This window comes from Diadema antillarum, unplaced genomic scaffold, assembly GCF_040938485.1.
Source record: "Diadema antillarum isolate AM-2024a unplaced genomic scaffold, OU_Dant_1.0 seq00000321_RagTag, whole genome shotgun sequence".
NCBI classification, from domain to species: domain Eukaryota; kingdom Metazoa; phylum Echinodermata; class Echinoidea; order Diadematoida; family Diadematidae; genus Diadema; species Diadema antillarum.
In genome coordinates this window covers 1,334,806-1,357,794 of record NW_027271340.1, presented here as the reverse complement: position 1 = coordinate 1,357,794, position 22,989 = coordinate 1,334,806, and the positions used below count along the sequence as shown (strand labels likewise).

The window sequence follows — 22,989 nt, the reverse complement described above, 5'->3', positions numbered from 1 at the left end:
TGCGAAGGTGACGAAAATGATGGATTATTACTGTATACGTAAATAGGATTAATTGATTAATTTATATATATATATATATATATATATATATATATATATGCGTGTTTGTGTGCGCGCGAATGTGTATATTCAAGTTTCAAGTTTCAAATTTATTTCATATCTCCACTTTCTCAGTGATGGGATTACAAAATGATTGACAATAAAACAAAAGTACAAAATATATAGAACCATATCTTATGTTTGAAAAAAAAGACAAACAAACATTACACACGAATATAAATGGTCGTTATCATCTGAGGATATCACAAATGAATGTCAGAAATATGATGGGGCCTACATAAAAGCAATGATGCTTGTAAAAACTGTAGGTTCCCGAATTTATAGGCGTGAAATTATACGGAGAACGGACATGTTTATCTCGACCAACTTAAATTGTACCAGTGCTATTCGAATAGCCCTCTGTAATGTATAAAAGGATAACCAATCTGATGCGTTTTGTAATATTGTCATTATTGTAATATATTGTGATGTTATTATGTACACACATACACACAAACATATACATATTATATACTACACTAATTATGTGTGTATCTAATAATGTGCGTATGCTCATGTACTTTCTATGATCTATCACAGCTCTTTTCAGCCCATGCGCCACGATGTGATATACATCATAATGAATATTCTTCACATCGAGGTTGCATAAAACAGATTATGTAGAACCTCTAACAGATAAGAATTATTGATGACGGCAACTTACTCGGAAAGTTCAATAATGGGACGAATCGCTGTGCATTCTTTATATCGACCATGTTCTCTGAGATAGATGATCCATAAAGTATGCGATTCCCATTCTCTATAGACAATGATATTCTGGACGTCACAGGGAATCCCACACACGCGACATTTGGGGGACTTCCCATATAGCTGTACACTCGCTCTTTAGTCTTTCATGCGAGCCTGGGTTGCTGCTATACGAATGGTGACGATCAAGTTATGTCTAACCTTACCCCACCCTCCTTCTCCTCCTCCCTCCCTCTCTCCCTCCCCTCCTCCCTCCCTCCCTCCCTCCCTCCCTCCCCTCCCTTCCCATTGTCGAAAAATAAGTCTGTGCAAACAAATGATTTGTCAAATCATTCCCTTATCAAATCTGTGTCAACATACACGCGAGAAACTATGCAGGGATAACACATTAAATTGAAAACAATGGAAAAGAGAATGCAACCTATAATTATCTCATTCATCGCTTTCTGTAAAGAATGGAGTGAATAATAATTGATATCTGACACGACCAATAACAAGCCAACCTTTGCCTCAGACGTTAATTCCTAGGGACAGGGTCCGTTTTTGTATCAGCGTTGTGAATGGGAAATTATTATTTACGCCTTGACAAAATGTAGCTTTACGAAAATGTGATATGCAAAACTATGCAAAACTAGATTGTGAAGGCATATACGTAAAAGGAGGATGACACACATGACTCTCATACTTGATAATAGCAAGAAAGCGAGTAAATGTAAATCTTTTGAAGGGTCATGAAGTCTGACGTCATAATGATCTTTCATGTCTATGTGCAAAAAACAACAACAAGCAAACAAACAAAAAAGCCATCATTAATATTCTAAAAGTAAAACTAGGCGTATAATGAAGAGGGATTATTAATCGCTGTCACGAACAATGCAGAAGAAACCAATTGCGTTGTTGACAGCTTTTGTCCAGTTTGTTTTGTTTTATCCTTTTTATGTGCAAGTAGCTTCCGTGCTGTGTCGAATTGTTTCGCTCAAAATGGCAACATTATCGCATGAACTAGAAAAAGTGTCAAATTGTAAAGGAATGTCCTGTCTACCACATTAATACTTTCGCTAAGGAGAAATAGGGAAAATATGTTCCTTCTATTATGTAACCCTCTGCGCGCCCCATTAATTTCTTTCCCATATAGGCATGTATGAGAAATCTGTGACATTCTGACTCATTGGCAAAGAAAGAGTTAATGATAGTGAAATCAATGCCATACATTTTCTTTTTTTAGAGATTGGGTTTCGTTAACTAGGTGAACGATGCAGGTGAACAGGACTTCTTCCAAATTTAGGAGTTCCCAATTTACTCGAACAGCGTATATACAAAACTTTCTCTCGATATCGAGACAACTCTATCAGGGCAGCGATATTACCCCCGTGGGGGTGTAAATTTCTCAAAGAGCCAGTGTATTCGTTTTGGTGTGAATGCTCCTTATTTAGACTGATTTATTGACGTCATCAAGTGGAACTGGAGACTTTTTACACGCGATCAATGACATGATGTAATCCGTAAGGTCGCTGATTGGTTGAATATGGACCAGCGCAATTTACATTTTAAAGACCTATCTCAGGTCAAGCGTGTTACCCGTGTACATCAGAACTGCTTTGCTCAGCTGTAATATTTCTCGCGCGCGTACGCGGCGAATAGAACAGAAACATATACACCGACACATCTGGCGGGCGAGTGGGCTCCCGACACGACGACCCCCGGGGAAAGGGCGACCAAAATTCGTAAATTTTCACATTAATACAAGAAGGATAAATAGCATCACTCAAGGAATTCATAACACTGGATGTGGAAGATACAATCTGTGAAGTCTGACGTCGAATCAATGCCACGATCATAAATGAGAAGGGAGAACAATCAGACTGCAGTGCACGTCGTCACCCGTGGAGAATATTTGCGATACATTCCATGAACAGAAAGTACTAGCTGTGACTGTACCTCGCGCACGAACCCACTGGTATCTCACGCCTACCAGGCAGGCTTCGCTTGGACCACAGTACTACAGACAGACTCGCATAGCAATCGGCGGAATTTACAACCAGCAAGTTTACCTCTGGTTCGTTCCATACCAGCATCTTGGCTCGTAGGATCACTGACATTCCCGTTTCAAGTTGAGCGTTAATCAAGAGGAAATTAAGAGACTTGTGCAGTCAAAATGGATTACGACTTTGAAGAGATGGGTATTTCTGTCGTCCCTCAGAAAACACTACCACCGTCACAGCAGGTATGTTGTTCATTTCATCATGCCGCAAATAGTATACGTGATATACCACTCCATGCCATGCAATATTAGAAGCACATGTAAACACTGGTAAATGTGGAAAACCTGTCCTGTGCTGACTGAATGTTCGAAGCCTGGGTATAGCTTGTCTACCTTATTTTTTTCACAATATCGCATATTGACGCGTGATACCTTTTCCTTCGTGTTATTGATAGTGGCTCCATGTTTTTACGTTTGGTACATTTACCCTTGTAATACGTTCCAGAGTTCAACCTGACATACTGTAAGTAACCTCTGAATGGATATACACTGTATTTGTTATATCTGTTACGTTTTCACCAAGACAGTCTGTTGTACTTTCAGTCACTAATGAGAAGATGACTGCCATGACAAGGCTGTGTCTTTTTAAGCAGCGAGTCCATAAGCTGACGCAGAAATCCACATGGTGTGTATGTGTCATACAACATGAGCGGAACAGTACCGCATTTGTTCTCTATCTCGAAGTAGTCATATCCTTTCGCCATATTACTAATGTTATTGTGTCTCAAACTATCTGTCATATAATGATTATATGGACGTACACTGCGCGTCCTCTTCCATGCAGTAAAATAATAAAGATGCACAATATACACTGTACATGTATACCAACTTTGTACACCCTATGGATATTGACTTTTCTGGTACGTACGGATTAGGTGGCATCTTATTTATTATGCATCTGTATTAATTCCCATATTCTATTTCTTCGTAAAAATGGCTGGTCATATAGACTGCAACAGGAGTTGTGTAGTTGCGATGACAATATAGATCAATGTCTCTTTTGAATGGTCGTGTTGACAGAGGATACGAATGTCATATGACTAGACGTTGCTTCCATGTATAACAGGTGCACAAGACACGGACTTGTATAAAAAAAAATACACACACACACACACACACACACACACACAAGGGATTATAGTCATTAAACATATGCGAGAAATCAGGAGATCGTTTATTGCAGATTATTGTGGCCAGTATAATAGCTCAATAATTCTATCATGCTCATGATCATGATGATAAACATGGCATCTCCTTCATCAGTAGAATACAACGACGCTGAGACTGACGTCAATAGAGTAAAGACAATACTCAATGAGTAAATATATATATATATATATATATATATATATAGCTATTGTGTTTAATAATTACCTAAAGAATTAATAGACGAATGTAGAATTTGTGAAAGTTACATTAAAACAAACGTTAAATAGAAGGACACTGACCCTTGACGCCAACGAAGAGATGAAAGAAATTTTGGTTCCCGGAAGACTGTGGCTCCTTTTCCTCTTGACCTGTGTAAACTGCCGCCAATTCCTCATACAGTGCATGACAATCTCGGTGTAAACACTTTCTCAAGGAAGCAATGTCTGGTATTCTCTTTATTTCAGGAAAACAAAAGTTACAAAGAACTGTATACTTTATATACAGTAGATGGTTTTAAATGTTTCTATCCTTTATAGAAAATTCCTGGTACGATGCATGACAGTCTCGATGTAAATACTTTCTCAAGGAAATAATATCTTGTATTCTTTTTGGTTTAAGAAAAAAAAAAACCCTGTTATTCTGCAGATATGGTTTCAAATGTTTCTCTTCCTGTTTTGTAGAAGAAAATATGTTTTGATATACGCTGTAACCTACATGTACATGTAAGTGCAGACACACATTAACCCACTCATTATTCAGTCGGCGCACGAGCGATGACAGCATTCGGAATGTTTTCTAAGCCTTGTGTGAATGATTTTCTTGGAAAGGCAAGTGCTAAATTACCAAACTTATCAAATCGGTCGATTTTTGGAAGGGTTTATGGCAAGGTATCAGTCTACTCTCTCCCCTTGCCATGTTACAAAATAAGAGTATATATTTTGAAATTACCGGGGTATAGTGCAGTCGTAGTGGATATACATGTAGGCCTATATGACAAAAGATGAACTAATGGAACATGAGATAATATTACGTTTCTGAAGGCTATACATAAGGAATATCTTGGACTTGCAGATTGTGTTATAGCCAGGTCCTAAAGGTTTTATTATTATTTATTATCATTATTATAGAATATATATATATATATATATATATATATATATATGAGAGCGTGGTATATACTTCAGGGTCGAACCACTGCGCCTTCTTGATATTTCCTCGTTTACTCTGACCACAACTTCCAACCAAACACACCGGCGCCAAGGAAAGCAGTGCCACGTGACCTGATAAGGATCGCATAAGATACCTATCTAGCTTTTTATCTGTTTTTTGTTAATCTCCTTATCGTTTTCTCGCTTGATAAAGCGGTGATGACTGGCACTGTGCTAAAGTGAAAATCCATTCTGACACGAGTCATGCTTAATATGGAAACTTGACAAATCAGAGAAGTAGATAAGGGATAATTATTGAGGAAAATCGGACGCATGAAAATTTATATTGGCAGCTCTTGCATGTGAAGCAGCTCTCCATTTTTTACACGGAATTTCACGGATTTTCACCTTTTTTACCCAGAATTTCACCGATTTCCCAATTTTTCTCAAATATTTGGTACAGGGCAGACCTTATCCGTAGAGGAGGACAAGCAACTTAAAAATCAAAACAAAAACGCAGTTGGCCCTACTCCAGTTATTACAATGTACTTATACAAGAACAGGTCAGAAGACTGTTCTTTGGAGGAAAATGCCTAAAATTATATAAACGGAATCTAAGAGCTGCTTAACAGTAGATCACGCAGAGTTGCCAATATTTCTTGCCCTCCAAACTTCAACTAGTCATTTTTTAAGTGCCCGTTATTTTTTTTTCTTGCAAAATTACTAGGTAGGCCTATAGCACTATATACTACTTCTCAAAATCTTCTTAATTCTCTGATTTTTCTGTTTTCAGGTGTCAGGATGGCATATCCACGTATCGGCCTACCGCCTGTATCAGTGTAAATTACTGTATAACTTGCCCCATTTCAGCAAAGCGACACAAAAATCACTCCTCGATGGATTGAGAGGATCGAGGTTATGTAATCATACATTTCATGACTAGGTTAGCAATAGAATCTATTGCCAATCAATACTATGAAAATGTAGGACTCACAGACACAACAATAAGAACTGATTAGCCAAAGAAGAGTTGCGTGTTTCAATTGTGATAATGACATACAAAGGAGGCCCTAGACTATTATAAGATTACATCAGGAGTTTAATAAAGCTCACAGAACTTAAATGAATTCTGACGTGACTGACGTCTTTGATGCTGGATATTCATTTTCTTTGAAATCGCAAAGCAGTTAAGACGCCTATAAGTTTTATTATACATGAAGTGACGTATGTATCAGACATAATTATATTTCATAATGTGCCATCACAAAGTCGAACGCGGAAATATGAAACCCAAGTTGACTCATTGTGAGCAAAGCAGCGGCAAATTGCTGTTTCTGTCGTGAAGCTTCATTTGAAAGCTGTGAGGCTGACTTTCTGCCATGGTAGAGACTGTTGTTTCTATTCAGTGTGATTCTGAATTCTTTGTCGCTTTCGGTTGGCACCCCGTAACACCATTTCATTATTTGCTGAAAAGATTACTATTGTCTTTCAACCGGCACTCGCGAGCAGGTTTCTATGTGATTGTTGTGTGCCCCATACGATGTCATCCGCGTATGCTCTCCAGAGCAGTCAGGACATGATCACATGTTGGATGCATGCCTCGTTTCTCTGTTGACAGACGTAATCGTCTGGGTTTGAAGAGTTGATTAGTCTTATTCCAAGACTGATATGCCCTATTTCTCTTCATCTTTTAAACTATTAAATTAAAAAAAAAGAGTAAGACAGAGCTCTCAGGCAAAACAATCCTCCGCAAGAATTTTGACGAGGATATCAGTGTGACTGTCTCACTGTCAGTTGATTTGGTAGGACAATGAAATCGCACCATTAAGGACACTGCTCCTATTGTCACACTTCTCTCATTAAAAGCGACCGGGTTTCGGTTATTTGCCATAAACATGTTATCGAATAAAATATGATGCACAGACGACAATATACATATCATTTGAATTTCTTTTTATTATCTCTGAAGTCATAAAGTCTTGGATCTATATTCTCTTCTTTTAATTATGTTCTCTTTTATGAGCTTCAAGGATCAATGTTCTCATGAACGGTAACCTTCGAACAATTTATTATGTATAGTTTGAACCCAAACCCTTAGAGATAGTAGCAAAGCAACTCGTACAAGAAAATCCTCAACCAAGACAAACTGACATGCCATGTATACCAAATGGATGTCTGCTAAAACAAACCTCATCAGTTGCCTGTTGTGTACAATCTGAACCTGGCGGAAATGGCGGTCGGGGTATATCCAAACCACTCGAGTAAAAGATACGTTAGTTTCGATTTGGTCGGTTTCCTTACCAACTTTCCACAATTTGCCAGTCTCCATTCTTAAATACGGAATTATGTGCGTGTCTTCCTCCCCCCCCCTCAAATTAAGATGTTATACTGATGCTAAGATGTGCATGATTGTTGTTTCTGATAATACGTCATAGTAAGTTATAGAGACAAAGAAAAAGACATTGACGTTTATTCACTTTTATCTTCGTAATACTCCTGCGTATATAATATCGATTCATCAACAACTTGGCCTGCATTACTTTCACTTAACTGCTTTGTTTTGATTATGAAAAGAAACATTCCTTTTAATTCCATTGACCGCAGTAATTTCATTCCCCTGAACATCCATCTTCAGATGATTTAGGGTGTGTCGTTACATGAATTTCAAAACAAAGCAGTGTAATCAGAATTGTTTAGGAAAAGCAGTTCGTCGGAGACGATATTGATTGCAAATCTAAATTTCTTTCACGAAGAAATGCGTAATTGTACCATGTACAATAGTATAATCATCTATAAGTTTGTGTGCATTTTAGATAGGCCCTATGATACGATGAAGAGATCACACACACACACACACACACACACACAAATCACACACAATGTCATCACACACAAATCACACACATTTCACACATCACACTCAAAGAATAAAAAGCGTGTATTGTTGATGAGAACGATGTATAGAAATCATTTTATACGTCAGAAGGACACTGAGCGATTATGGTTATGCTTTTCTGTACAGTCCTCCGAGCGTACTTTGACCCACTTGTCAAACAACAGGGCCCAGTGATGTGCAAATAGATATTTCTAAGGTGCGGGGGTCTGTGTTTGAACGGGCAAAGGTTCGGATGAGTATTTTCGTGATACTGAGTATTCTTATTTTACCTATAGCTGAGAGTTGTGTCAATAGATACAACGAGTCACAAGACCAACCCGGTATAGATACATGTTTCGTATAGGCCTCTCACTCCAAAAACTCAAAGTTGTAGACTAATTTCTGGTGTTTTGTTTTGTTTTATTTACTTTAATATTTGTGTTGTTTCATTTCCATATGTTTGTGCTATATACTCTTCAGAATAACGCAAGCTCTTTGAAAAAAATAGAAAGAACACCTGTAGATGTTCATGTATAGGGCCTCTTGATTTATTTTACCATCGACATTTGGCAGTATGTTCCAGGCCATTATCTTTAAATCATTTCATCTGCCTTCACATAATAGGATGAACATGACCACTATTGTGGTTGATGCTAAAGGTTGAATATGACCAGTAGTAGTAATAACTACTTGAGTCGTAGAATGAATTGGCTGATGTGTTTGAGTTCACTGTTGTCATCAATATTTGAGATTATGCTTGCTTAATGAAGTTTAGCTTCCATGGAAAGACTAATCTTGAAATATACATTAGGTGAACAACCTCACAATACGAAATAAATCGTTCTTTCCACCTTTGACAAACCGTAGTATAGGTCCCATAGATTATATCACATTGATGAGTGTATTTCTTGTCTGCTAGAAATGTTAGGCCTATTCTGATAGTTGGTTTTCAGGGTTAGATACGGGTGTAATGGAGTTACAAAAGGACCCATCTGCATTTAATGCTTTCTACCACTCCAGCGTATCGCCGATTCGATTGCGCAAGCGCTCACACCTGTCCTGTATGCGAATCCCCATCTTTAAATATTTTTTTTAGACCAAAACATAATGTTGTTTTCCTCATACCACAGAAAGGTAGGCTATCATGTTGCGTAGATAACGCTCAAAACGTCTTTGAAATCGATTGAAACGAATTTTGAGACAGCACTGCAAGTCAAACGGGAGTCAGCTGCTAGTATTGAACGTTCTAGAATGCCAGTGCGCCACCGTGGATCATTACGCACATTACTAATTTTAGATATCGAGCTTGACCCGCACGCGCGCGCATGCAATTTGTCTTCCGGGGTGAATTCTAATTGAACGGTGGTAGTGTGCGGTGCCCTGAGCGGTTTTCATTCTGATTTTTGCATCTATTTGAGTCGTAGACACATTCGCAAGCTAAACCAAGACTCTAAAGAGGAAATTACTTCAAGCAGCAAACTATTCCTGTTATTTAAATCACAAAATACGCCGTACTTTTGAATTAAACAGTGGAGAATTGTGAAGGTTGTGGATCGCTCTTCGCGATGACTGGCCAGTTTTCCTGTGGAAGGAGACAATAACATTGCCGGGTATCTGCTGCTAAGACAAAGTTGCGGGTGCTGCTACGGACAACGGATAGTTCATTCAGTGGGGAAAACGCCCGAAGAAGCACCCGTTCTCTGGTGGTTATTGGCTAAAGTCCGTGATTTTAGGGCTCATCTGAAATGGAATCAATGTAGGCAGACTTATATCGTGCGTATAAGTGAAAAAGATAATTATATGCACGGCAAATGTCCAAAAAGATAACGAATTAGTGGTGCCTAGCACTCCCCTGCGGCCCTAGTGTGGTGTGAGTCAGTGTGCACGCACGGTTATGTACTGCTCTTCGGCGACAACGTGGTGCATTGTGCATACAAAGCCGGCCTAGCCTGACTCTCGCTGCAGCTAGTTTTCGTACAATACTGCATCGCGAGCTGTACTGGATTCGTCTGCGCAGTTGCTCAGCCTTTGTTTATCGCTGGCGCAAACAAAGCAAACATAGTGGAGTTATGTCTGGTCTGTGACTGACCATTTGAGAAGTTTTAAAGAATTGTATCTTGCTTCAAAAGATTGAAGTCGGGGAGGTGAAAACCTCTCCAGATTCAGAACTCATCATGATTCGCAAGAAGCTACCCTACGATGCAATGCTAGCGATAGCATTGATGATGAGTGTTCTCCGTGTCGACTGGACAGATTACATGAGAGATCATCTCTTCGTAACCCACCCTAGATTGCAAGACTCCATCCTAGGGCCCAGTGTGGGCCTGACTGAGACTCAGTTTCACAACTTGTACAATGCAGCAGGGGTAGATTTAGGCCAAGTGCACAGCAAAAATATAATTCGAGACTCTTTTTACTACAATCGCTCGGTGTTCAGGGAACTGGACTCGCTTTATCATGGACATGGGCTTCCATCTATCACAAACAGATCAAGGGTGGAGCTGCAAACATTTTTACTTGAGACGCTAGACTCGGGGAGTGGGCACAGGACTAATGGCAATGCAGTTGCCCAGCCCCATCCCCAGAACCCAACGCAATTAAACCTAAATGTTGACCAGCCGATGCACGATAGTGACAGTGATGAAGGCTTTGAAGAGATGGATACAGAAATGGAGGGGGCTGTTGGACAGTCGCCCCTGTCCGTATCCCCAGTGCCTTCCTCGGATGAGCTCAGTTTAGAGGTACCCGGGCATTTTTGACGATCATAATAGATCATACACAACATATCACTTATCTGTGAACATGTGTTCAGTACGAAATGGTACAATTAGAAGCAGTATGTAGCCCAACTAAGGGATTTCCTTGTTGGTAATACATTTATATGCATTGTGTGCTGCTTGTTGTCATTACAATTTAAGTTCTATGAATATTTTCTATTATTTTGTGGCCATTTGATGTTGAACAGTCTAGTCTAATCGATGTAAGTTTTACTCCAAGATACACATGGCACTAATGGTCATGCAAAAAAAAAAAAAATCAAAGCTAAAATGATGAGAAGTTATACTTTTCCTTGTGAATCTACCATTAATGTTTGAGTTTTTTTTTTTTTTTTTTTTTTTTTTTTTTTTTTTAAAGAAAGACAATCCTTTATTAGACCTGTTGGACTAACTTTACATATTATCTTGTGTGTCTTTCCAGGACATGGACCTGATAGAAAGCTTATGGAGACAGGACATAGACATGGGAGTGTGTCCAGACACTTACCCATACAAAGGTGACATCAAGCCAGGCTTCAACGATGACCTCAAAAAGAACATCAATCCGTGGGAGTACAGCATAGATGGGGAGACTGGAGAGTTTGTGCCCGGCCCTCTGCCCGATGATGGGGTACAGACAGCAGTCCAGCCACAGGTTCCGCAGCAGCCCCAGCAGCCCCCAAATGATCCACAAGAGACTAGCCTCTCGCTGGAGGACTGTTTGCAGCTCTTGGAGGACGAGTATTCACCCGACACAGCACAGACTGATCTTTCCCCAATCCTAACACACCAGGAAGCGGAACAAAGGTGGCAGGACCTTGCCACCATCCCCGAACTGCAGGGAAGCATTCCCGAGCTCCTTCCCAACTCCACCACATTGAACAGCTCACAGGGAGGGTATGCTGCCCCACAACAGCACTACATGCAAGCAATGACCAACGGAAGCAGTGGACTCGCCCCAGAGGTCAACGATCTCTCCCAGACACCAAGGCTAAACGACGTGTTCGCCATGAATGCCACAACTAATGGCATGGTGAGTCTGCAGAATGCCACCCAGACCCACCAACAGCCCCTCCTGATGCAGAACGACACATTTGGTAACTTCACAAACCTCAACTCGCCAAGTCACTCCTCAAACGCCTCAGTGGCCTCAAGCGACGGCAATATGACAGACTTCCTCATGCAGGCATTACCACAGCAGTTGAACCAAGCCAATGCCTCAGCAACGTACTCGCCGGCTAACTTGAACATGACAGACAACAGCAGCTCTCTCCTCATGGAGCTCCTCAACTCACCCAGCGCAGCCCACCCGCTCAACCCCTTGGACCTTGACTTTGATGACCAGATGCAAGACGTCCTGGCGGCTTTGGACAGAGATTCAGTTGAAGATGAAGACAGTGGTGAGTGCACATTTAAAAGTAAATCTCAAACATGAAATGCAGTCAGATAAATGGCGTACCCAAGCTCACTCGGATGAACAGAAGGAAGGGGGGGGGGGTCCAAAATAGACCTGTATGCATTCTGGCTATGACTTTATATCAAACTACAATGACTATTGTTAGGATCTTCTGTCTGATAAGACCACACTCATTCATGATGTTCCAGTTCTAGATCTTGTTCTTGCTTTTCTTTTCTTAAAGAGGAATTGGGTCATACCTGAATTGGTAACTATTCCTTGACCTTGTTTCTGTGCCAGGAAATGTCTTGAGAATGTCCAGACACTAGAGTTACAAAGGGATTTCAGGGAGGCAAGAGCAGAGCATGACTTAAAGCGAGCACGGAGTGTGGGCCTCCTAATTTAGGCCATGCAATGTTCCTGTGCTTTCTTGTGGAACACTGCCCTGCATTGCCAAACTTGGAATTGTGCCCGCTCTCAGCGACTGACATGAAAGGTCATCGAGAGTTTTGAGCTGAGCTGCAAATTCTCGAGAGAAGGCTGATAAGGTCTATTTGCAACCTGATCCTGTTGATGCAGGAGAATATATTTTCTTGTTCTCTGTGCGTCGCTGCTCCTCACAGACTCAAAAGTAGTTGCCGAAGAGTTATTTCTTCGTTTTGTTTTTTTCTGTCTATTGTCGAACAACAATGTATCGGGTATCAGCCCAAAGTGCTTTGGTTGGTGTATTGAAGAGGGGCACGGTGTATTGTTCTGCTCTCTAAAATGATGCATTTTGGAAGTGAAGGGCGCTTGCTCGAATTGTGTAGCACAAGGCGAGGATTTCGAGTAAAAACACCTGTTAAGATGGCTTACATAGTTCCAGCTTGTATTTGGATTCCTTGTGGTATCCGCATGCAGACTGTTGCTTTTCTGCCAGTGAAATCGCCATTTTATCCTCATTCATTGCATGGTGAGTTCATTTTGGAAATTTTGAGACATTCAAAAGAAGTGCAAATTGTACTACCTGCTTCATTTTGAGCCCTAACATGTCTTTTGTAGAGTTGGTTTTCTGTCCAGCACATGTTTTAATCTCAACATGCCTGTCACTCGTTTTTTCATCTCACGTGTCTCCTTGCAGATGACTCTATCTTTGATGAATCGGAAGGAGCTACTGGCGGCTATTCCTCTTCAAGTTCAGAACAAGATGTCTTCAAGGGTGCTACTGGGGGATATGGTGTCTTGAGAGGTGAGCAGTGAGCAGTGACCCTTAGCGGGGGTCATATTACCCGGTCTATCTTTTTGTACCTAGAGGTGTAATCCACAATCCATTTAATCATCAAGTATCTGATGTTTCGTGCATTGTCCAACTGCACTCGCTGATGGACCCAGTAGATTTGATAAGTTATGACAAAGGTATTGCGTATTCACAGAGATTGAATTGCAGGGTAGGGTGAAATGAGATTGATGTAGCGTGGGCCAAAATACTCAAATAGTCCACTGCACAAACAAAATCACTCATAAAAACAGGTGGCTGTAGGAGCTAAAGGGATAGACATTGCCAATAAGTTAAAAGAAGTAGGTATAGCTCTTCTCAAAGCAGTTTATAGATCTTCAAATCTAACAGACAGATGTGTTGTAAAGAATTCAAGGTCATTTGCGTGAATTTGATAGAATAATACAGCTCTTTGACAATATTGTAAGTGACACTGATGTGTCAAGAATTTACCCCCTATGATGCATACAATTTATGCTTCCTCCAAAACGAAGTAAAGCTGTCTTTTCCCTATTTCGGTTTTAGCTTGGGGTTATGTGATCTTTGGGTCACATGTCTTGTCTTTGTGTCAGATGATAGCATTGCAAGCATGTGGCCAGTTTCCAAAGTTCGTACGAATACTTTCAGCCCATTATTTTATCTGCGTGACACAGCAAATATACTTCCTTTTAAGGAACGCAATTCTGCTTCCCTCGGTTGCAACTCGAGCATGTTGTCACTAACCACCAAAGCTACACACTCGCCACCATTATATCTGTAATCAAAAATAGGTGACTGAAGTGTGAGTGCTGAATAATGATGACTTAACGTAACGTTGGAAAGGACCTCTCAGCGACTGCTTTCCATTACAAACAAATGTTTTCCTGGCATCCTCCTAGTCATATGTATAAGGTTTGCGGGAAGTCCAGTCAGTTGAGGGCTTGAGAGTCGTCGTGCTACCCCTTTGCCAGTATTCATCTTGTCATTGTCCGTGTTGTTTGCATACAGGTCACGAGAGGCAGTTCGGCAGCGATTCCAGCAGTAACAGCTACAGCAGCCAGCCGCCCAAGATGGAAAACATCAAACACAACCATTCCTATGCTGCCCCCTCACAGTCACAGATGCAGAATGGGAACGGTGCGCAGAACAGCAGCTACAACGGCACCAACAACAACTCCTTCAAAAGCAGCCGTGACGAGAAGCGAGCAAAATCCCTAAAACTGCCCATGAGTGTCGACAAGATCATCAACATGCCGGTGGATGCTTTCAATGACGCCATCAAGAAGTACGAGCTCTCCGATGCCCAGATGCAGCTGATCAGGGACATCAGGAGGCGGGGCAAGAACAAGGTTGCAGCCCAGAACTGCCGCAAGCGCAAAATAGATGCCATCAACATGGTGGAGTCGACGGTCGGCGAGCTGCGAATGGAGCGTGACAAGCTGGTGAAGGAGCGGGACAACATTGACAAGGAAGTCAGCGAGATGCAGCAGAGGTACGCAGAGCTGTGCGAGGAGGTCTTCTCATCTATCCAGGATGAACATGGCGGCCCTGTGGACCCCAATGACTACACATTGCAACAGATGCCGGATGGCACGGTGTTCCTAGTCCCACGCAATGGCAAGTGGTCTTCACACAGAGACAGAGATGAGCAGTCTATGTAGGCCTGTGAAAACCTTACGACGAGCTCATTGCAGACTCTTTTCCTTCGCAATACAGACTTGATATATATAGACATTTATATATATGTATACTCTGCAAGTTCATCGAGTAGGATCCCAAGCATCACTGTTTGAAATTTGATTTCACGTTTGTCCATGTGCCATTTTTTTGTTTTTAGATGATTCGTGTGTACATTTCCTGTATAGCTCTCATTTCCAGAGTTGCAAACTCAGTGTGTTGAATGAAAAAGAGTGGTTGTGATGTAAATGCTGTATCTACCAGTTCATTCTTAGAGGTATATTAGCCTTGCCGCAGAAATTGATATACTAACACTCCCTGCTGTCTCCACAGGATATTTCTTTTTAGTCTTTATTTTTTTCCTTTTTATAGTTGGCAGGATAATTGTTTCATTGTGCAATGCCACACTAGGGATAGTATTTCTGACAAATGTTAGTACATTTACTTTGAGCTAAAGCTCTCTATTGAGGGTGTGAATTAAGTGTGAATTTTCATTGACTTCAAAAAGTTGTCTATCTGTAGCAGCCACTTTGCAAAGATCGATTTACTTGACATGAGGTTTGGTTTGATCGAGTAGACTTTGCGTTACAACATGCAGGTTCATTTTCTGATATTACAGTCAACCTCTTGTTAATAGGCAAACTGTGGCATTTATTATACAGAAACTTCATGATTTTCTCCATTTTTCTGAAGTCAAGAAAAACGTCTTACTTAGAAGTTGAATTCTGTTTAATACATTATGCTTTCTTTATGCAAATGTCATGTGACATTTGCTGGAGGGGCTGTAATCTTAGTACTGCTTCCATAGCATGATTGGCATTGTGCATCTATAGAGTACACACTTGTATTGTGTAGTGGAGTTGTATGTTGCTAGTCCTATGAGATCCTAGGGACAGGTCTAGCGTAGAGCAAAAAATATTGTCGGCCTGGGAGGTTGGGGACTTGGTAGTGGACTCTTGATACTTGATGTGCCTCTACAGACAAATACAAACCATCTGTCTATCCACAGCTTCCAAAAAGTTCAACAGTTTCTTCATGTAGACAAGACAATCTTAATTTGTTTGTTGGTTGGTTAGTCATTTGGTTTGTTTCTTTTCTTTTCAACCAGTGAAAGATGCCTTTTGGAAATTTACTAATGATTTGACATTGCTCTGTTTTGTATTTGCTTATGTGTTTTGGTTTTTTTTTTACCTTGTGTGTAAAAATCATATCCATGTGAGGTGTCTACACAATACAACATATTTTCTAGAACTAAAGATAATCTGCTGTCAGTTTGTTGATGTTTTGCAAGTAGCTGCAGCCTAATGCCTTATGTACTGCCAATGAATTTTAGATTGTTTCACTTTATAGTTCAGTGTATGAAAAGTTATGTTGGTCATATGTTGATCATTGTCGGCAAGGCTGCCCGATAAAGTGTGGAAAACAGTGAACAAGCTTACTTTGGGTTCAATCATAACAGAACTGACAGTGGTTTTGTTTCACAATATGATACTTTTACTGAAAAGAGGGAATGCAGAAGAAATTTTAGTTTTGTTTAATTTTATGTTGTTTGCCTTCAATATGAATACAAGCATTTTTTTTTTTTTTTACTGTTTGTGAATGATGAGAACAGTCATGAGAATATAATATGAACATGCTAAGATTGTGATGCAACTAGATCATGATTTCTTGTAAAATAACCATTTGCTATCATATGGTCAGTCTTGTACATAGTGTATATAAGGATCGAAAGAGAAAACAGAATTATTATACCATGGATTTATCTAATGATAAACAGTGATACATGTATATGAAAAGGGCAAAGAGCGGATTATTTATAGATTGTTCATAGTGCAGTCAAAAAAGGTATAAATGACTCAGTTCTGCAGATTTACAGGTTCAAGTAGCGTGATTTATGTTTTGATGTTGAATTGCTTTCATGTTAACTATTTCTTGTGAAAAATCAAAAATGAAATTTTGATATCATTAGAAATATTCTAGCATTATTTTCCATATTTTGTGTAGCTGTTACAGACCAGTAGACACCTCCTATGTGTTTGACTTTTCTTCACTTGATATTCAGATGAGTTTTTGTATTTTCTTGAGATACTTTATTTCAAATTTCTTGTTGAAAGAGAACACTGCTTGAAAGCATCAACCACACATTTCAAACGATGTATATCATCTTGAACCGGTACGAGTGGAAACATGTGCGTACAAGGATTGTTGAAGTTCAGTCTTTTCCTTTTTCCTCCATCTGCCTTGCTACCAGATTTGACGGCTTTGGATGATGTTTATTTAATAGCTATGAATTGGCGTTTTGATTCATCATTTGATGCATGAATTCTACTCAGAAGAGATTGTGGAAAATATTGAGAGACATGAAGATCATATTGAAAAAGAAAAAAAGAATCGCTCCTGTTCTTGTAAATATTGATTATCTGCAGGAAATAAAAAAAATGAAAAAGAAAGATTGTCAAAAATTACAAATACATGCCTGTCCTGTGTCTTTTTCGTATCTCTGTAAGTGTGTGGGTATCATGGTATTTTTTTTTTTCTCCCACATATTTTAAAGTTTATATAAAACCTCACAGGGGTGTTCCTTAGGAAAAGGTTTATGCCAAAGATGTCGTGCAGATAAGTTACCATGGCAAAAATCTGATACTTATATTCAATCGGCTGTTGAGTAGCTGCTGCAAACATGGCTACAATTACTGCAAGTGTCTGTTGTTGGCCAATGCCACATGAAATGACTTGTGACTGCTTTTGCAGTAATTATAGTTCCCCTAGCAACAGCTCTCATACATGAAGCTGATTGGCTATTGTAAAGCTTATGCTATTGTTTGCTGTTGGTAATTTTGAGTGGTGACTGTGCATGCAGGAAGTGTGAATGTTATGAAGTGCCATCATCTGCTTGTACATCAGGCTAATAACAGATGTGTGGGAATTTTGTTGTTGTTGTGTAGAAGTCCTTGTGGATTGTGATGTGTGTGTGTGGGGGGGGGGGGGTGGTGGGGAGATTCATGTACTGTATGTTTGCAAAGAATGAAGGACAAAGGATGTAGAAATGCAAAGTGTGGTTTGTTTGGGTTTTTTTTTTTCTGAGTGGGTGTGCATCTGTCTGAATGCTGTGTGATTGTATTCATGTACAAGTGTGTGTGCGTGCGAATTTGTGCATGTCTGTTATGTATGGCTCTGCATGTGTGTGCATTTGTCTTTATGCATGTGTGTGTGCCCATCAAAGTGTCCACCATTACAATAACACTTTCATGTACATTGATACATTACATTGGCCACTGCAGTTTTCACACTTACAACACACACCAAAACTACACAGACATGTGTTATCACTATTGACTAAATGTGCTCATTATTAGACAAGTTCAAGGCATGTACCATATAGGCCTACATTGCTTTTGGAGTTGGTCTGCATGTCAAAGCATATAGGGCCTTCTGCTTATTAGCCAGAAATGTTTGTTTTGAAAGCAATTAACAACAACATGTAAAAGAGGAAACCAGTGAAGCAATGCAGACGCAAGGACTGAACACAAGTGCACAGAGTGATAATATTTGTGCCAGTTAATCTTTACAACATGGATGGCTTCCAGTGTTGAATTTCATACAGGATAGAGCAATGTTTAATGGGCGGGGGAGACTTACTGTGTACCAGCAAGTGCATGAGACACAAAGTCTATTACACTGTTTGCAATTAGCTATTTATAGGATTCATTGCAAGACGTGAGGCCAAAATAACAAACCAAGCCAACAAGAAATCAATCCAAACACAACCTTCACCACGGACCATGTATAATGTTCTTGGGGGCCTTCAGAATTTGTTCGTATGTGTGTGGGGTGCATGGGTTCGGCCTGTGTGTGGGGTGCATGGGCCTGTGTGCTTGGTTTCGCTCACTTCTCTTTTCAAGGCTGTTCAAACAGGAAAGTGGGAGAGTCAGCAAACATCTGTGTGATAGCTTTACAGAGCATGACAATTGATATTGAAATGCTGGTCAGTTATGGTTGGTGGTTTGTTTGAAGTTATGGATGGCTGCTTACTGGACTTTTTAAAGGCACAACACTTTTTGGTTGGTAAACAGTCCTGATCATACTTAGGCAGCATACTTTTTTTTTTTTGTAGGTACACAGTAATGATCAATATTTAGCGGAATACTCAAGAGGGGACAATTCTCAATAACTTATATCAAACAAATGCAATGTAAAGATGCATATAAAACTGAAAACATTTTTTTTTCTTTTTAAGTTGTAAAAAGGAACAAGTTGTTTTTGCATTCCTCGGTGACTCTTAAAAGTGCATAATGGCTATAATTCCTTTTTCTAAAGAAAAAGTGCCTTCTTTTCGTGACTGCTATGATATAATATGATATAATATAATATAATATAATATAATATAATATAATATGACATAATATGATATTTTATATATAACTGTTTATGATACAGCCTCGTACTTCTCTCCTTTTCTTTCTAAGGGGAATATTATATCCATAACAGCCATGAAGACGTTTAAACATTTTGATTTTACTAGGCCTACTGTTTGAAGGCATGCAGCGGTCAATACCCTTGAGCAAAGCAGAAAGACAAAACCAAACCCTCTCCTGATTTTGCACCAAACAAGAGGTACGGAGGATCACAACCAAAAGATATCTATGCAACTATGATTTATTTGATGAAAAAATATTGGATATCACAATGAGAGTTTGATTAAATTTGTATTAAAATAAAGAAGTTTCGGTCATTTTCTTGCAACATCAATACGAATAATTATGCACATTAGTAATTTGACATGTCACTGCTTCACAATTTCCTTTATATCATGTACAAAATAATTTCAAACATTCCATCATGTTTGAAATGAATACCAACTCCCGGTTGGTATTCATTTAAACGTAAGCTTAAAAACAAACTTCTTTCGCAATACTCTGGTGATAATATGAATCAATATGATTTAGCAGATGATTTGAAATGATTGATACTGATGTAGATTATTCGGCATGACTGTAGAACAGGTCTAAACATGGTTTCAATTTTAATTCTTTTCTTTCGTTATTCTTTCCTCTTGCAGCTGCAGGTACCATCATTTATACTGTCTCTATGACGATCTTGTTGGTGATTTCTCCTCTTCCTCTTTCTCATTCTCTTCTCCTTGTTCCTTGTGTGAGAGTGCACGCACGCTTATCCAGGTGCACTTGCGTGCATGCAGAGTGTGTGTGTCAGTGTAACAGCCTGTGTCGATTTTCTTTCGGGGAACCTACTCCCACAAGCATCTGCTTCTATGTAGGTTCCCTCCACACACAATTTTATTTATCCGTCATGAATTTACCCTTTAGAGTAATTTCAATTGATTTTGTGCTATGTAAATGCTTTTTGTATGTACTGAACTTATAACTTATAACATTTGTGTCACTTTACATTGTCATTGATGGATGTTGTAAACACAACACTGTATGATTTGTGTGGAAACCTAATAAATGAAATGAAATGAAAATGAAATGTTTACTCAAACATACATGTGCCATGCTCATATCACAGTAGGTATATATTTTATCAATTTAGGAAGGTACTAGATCGCGTTTTACATGTATATAGGTGTAATATAGGATATCTACCACTTAACATACACTGTACTGTACAATATACATCAAAACTTGGAAGGCAAATTGCACACTTAATCATCCATGTTTCCAGAAGAGTTTTGGTGAATATTTGCAAGACTTCTTGATTTAAAAGCTGTCTAGTTTTCCGACCAGTTTAAAGGACAAGTTCACCTTCATAAACATAAGGATTGAGAAAATGCAACAATATTAGTAGAACACATCAGTGAAAGTTTGAGGAAAATTGGACAATCGATGCAAAAGTTATGAATTTTTTAAATTTTTGTGTTGGAACCGCTGGATGAGGAGACTACGACAGCTTGTGAGTCATATGCGTACAACAGTATAAAGAAAATGTAAAAGAAAATTCAACATATTTTCACTTTTTTCGAATAATAAAAGAGCACTTGACTTGCCTCTTTCTAAAGGCAGGGGGAATAATATTACCCATAACATGTGTCGGTAAGGAGTCAGGGGAATGTGTACTTTTTTCAAAAGACGGAATTTTGTGAAATTCTCTTAATATTTTCCTTATATTGTTATACGCATGTGACATCTAAGTTATTCATACACAGCAGTAGTCTTCTCATCCAGCGGGTACTGCACAAAAACTTCAAAAATTCATAACTTTTGAACGGATTGTCTGATTTTCCTCAAACTTTCAATGATGTGTTCTACTAATATTGCTACATTCTCTCAATCCTTATGTTTATGAAGGTGAACTTGTCCTTTAAAGAAACTTTTACAAATGTGATGGCATTGTTTTTAATCCCTTTGATCAAAATCTGCTAAAACTGGTTTACAGCTGTAACATACATTTTTTTTTTCCTTTTTATTCAGCATCGTAAATTCACCTCCATGCAAGCCAAACCTTCTGTCGCTCTTGGGGTTGCCAGCCCAAATAGTATGACTAATAAGACGTTTCCTTAAACAGAATGAAAGATTCTGGGCAAAATGTCATGTATCAGGAAAAAAAGAATTGCATTATGTCAAAAATATTTTTGGATACGAGGCAGAAATGATACACAGTACTTCACATCTAATGGAATGTCTTGGAAATCATCTTTAATAACAACTCATTTCATGTCATATTTCAGTAATCTTATCACATATGCTACAGTTTATACGCTGCATAATGTTCGAGAATTTTCAGTGACATCAGCGCCCCAACATTAACACTACCAAATAAGTGAAAGAAATGTACAAAATACACATATATGCACGGATGTAATAAAGAACTCTTAAGGTTCATACCATCAATTTCTGCACTACTGTGGTCACTGCTTCATTGGGAAAGGTCGGGGGACAAATTTTTCACCCGTTTTAAAGTGGGGCCCCTCGCTTACATGGTGTCATGAAAGACACCTTCAAATTCTTAAAACAAAACTAAAACCAAAAAACAAACACACAAAAAAAAAGGTCTGAAAGAAAATCTGGGGACACTTCCATTGTGGGAAGCAGACCCAGAATGACATTGCTCATTCCAAATATGCCTACTCTGATTCATTGTGATATTACCAGGGGAAGGAAAATAAAATTGGTAGAAAATGGTAATCATCCAAATTGCTCCGCTATCTGGAAACAGAAGGGATGGACATGCACAGCTGCAGTATGGTATCTGTTTCCATGGAAACTGCATCATCACACCAACACTATCAAGATAGCTGTTTGTATATCAGTGACTTGAAACTTTTCTTTTCATATGGATGAGAGGAATGATACAATCTATAAAGGGGGAATTACAAAATTTAACAAGGTTCACATTATCAGGGAAAAAACAAACAAAATAAAAGAATCTTCAAGCACTGAACATGCAGGACACTGAACAGAAAATATCCAGAAAATTCTGCATCAGAGACTCCAAATATTAAATGTCACATTCCCTCCGATACATTTAGACACTATCATAAGCTTCTTTTGGTCACAAAATCTTTGCTAAATTTGTTTGTATTCTGCCACTGCCATCATGTGTCTCTCAGGCTAAATAAAAGATATACATCATTTTGACAAGTTCACTTTAATATCAAAACTGAAAACCAGCTTCAATCTGATAGTTATACATATACCTAAGAACATAGTTATACTAATTCAGAGGTATTAAATTGTTATCTTGAGGAAAATAATATAAATATGTTAATCAGGACAAAGTTATAGTTGTACTAATATTCAGATATATTCATTTTCTTTTAGGAAAATAATGTATGTATGTTACTTAGGACATTATTGGCGAAGACAGAGAAGTTTGATAAAATGCCAAGTGTCCTTGTGTAAATCTCTGGACATCACACTATCTACAGATGTTATACCGTAAGTGTCGA

At 39.0% G+C, this 22,989-nt stretch overlaps 1 protein-coding gene across 2 annotated transcripts; it reads left to right on the top strand.

Annotated features, from left to right (window-relative positions):
- Positions 1-2,456: 2,456 nt before the first annotated feature.
- LOC139730583 (endoplasmic reticulum membrane sensor NFE2L1-like) lies at positions 2,457-17,448 on the top strand. Of its 2 annotated transcripts, none has more exons than XM_071641438.1 (4): positions 2,457-3,031; positions 11,219-12,176; positions 13,293-13,400; positions 14,415-17,448. In XM_071641438.1, the coding sequence occupies exons 1-4, from the start codon at positions 2,963-2,965 to the stop codon at positions 15,065-15,067; spliced, it is 1,788 nt and encodes a 595-aa protein (XP_071497539.1). In that variant the 5' UTR covers positions 2,457-2,962; the 3' UTR covers positions 15,068-17,448. The 2 variants fall into 2 exon arrangements, with proteins under 2 accessions (XP_071497539.1, XP_071497538.1); XM_071641437.1 differs by lacking the exon at positions 2,457-3,031 and adding an exon at positions 9,362-10,761.
- The last annotated feature ends 5,541 nt before the right edge of the window (positions 17,449-22,989 follow it).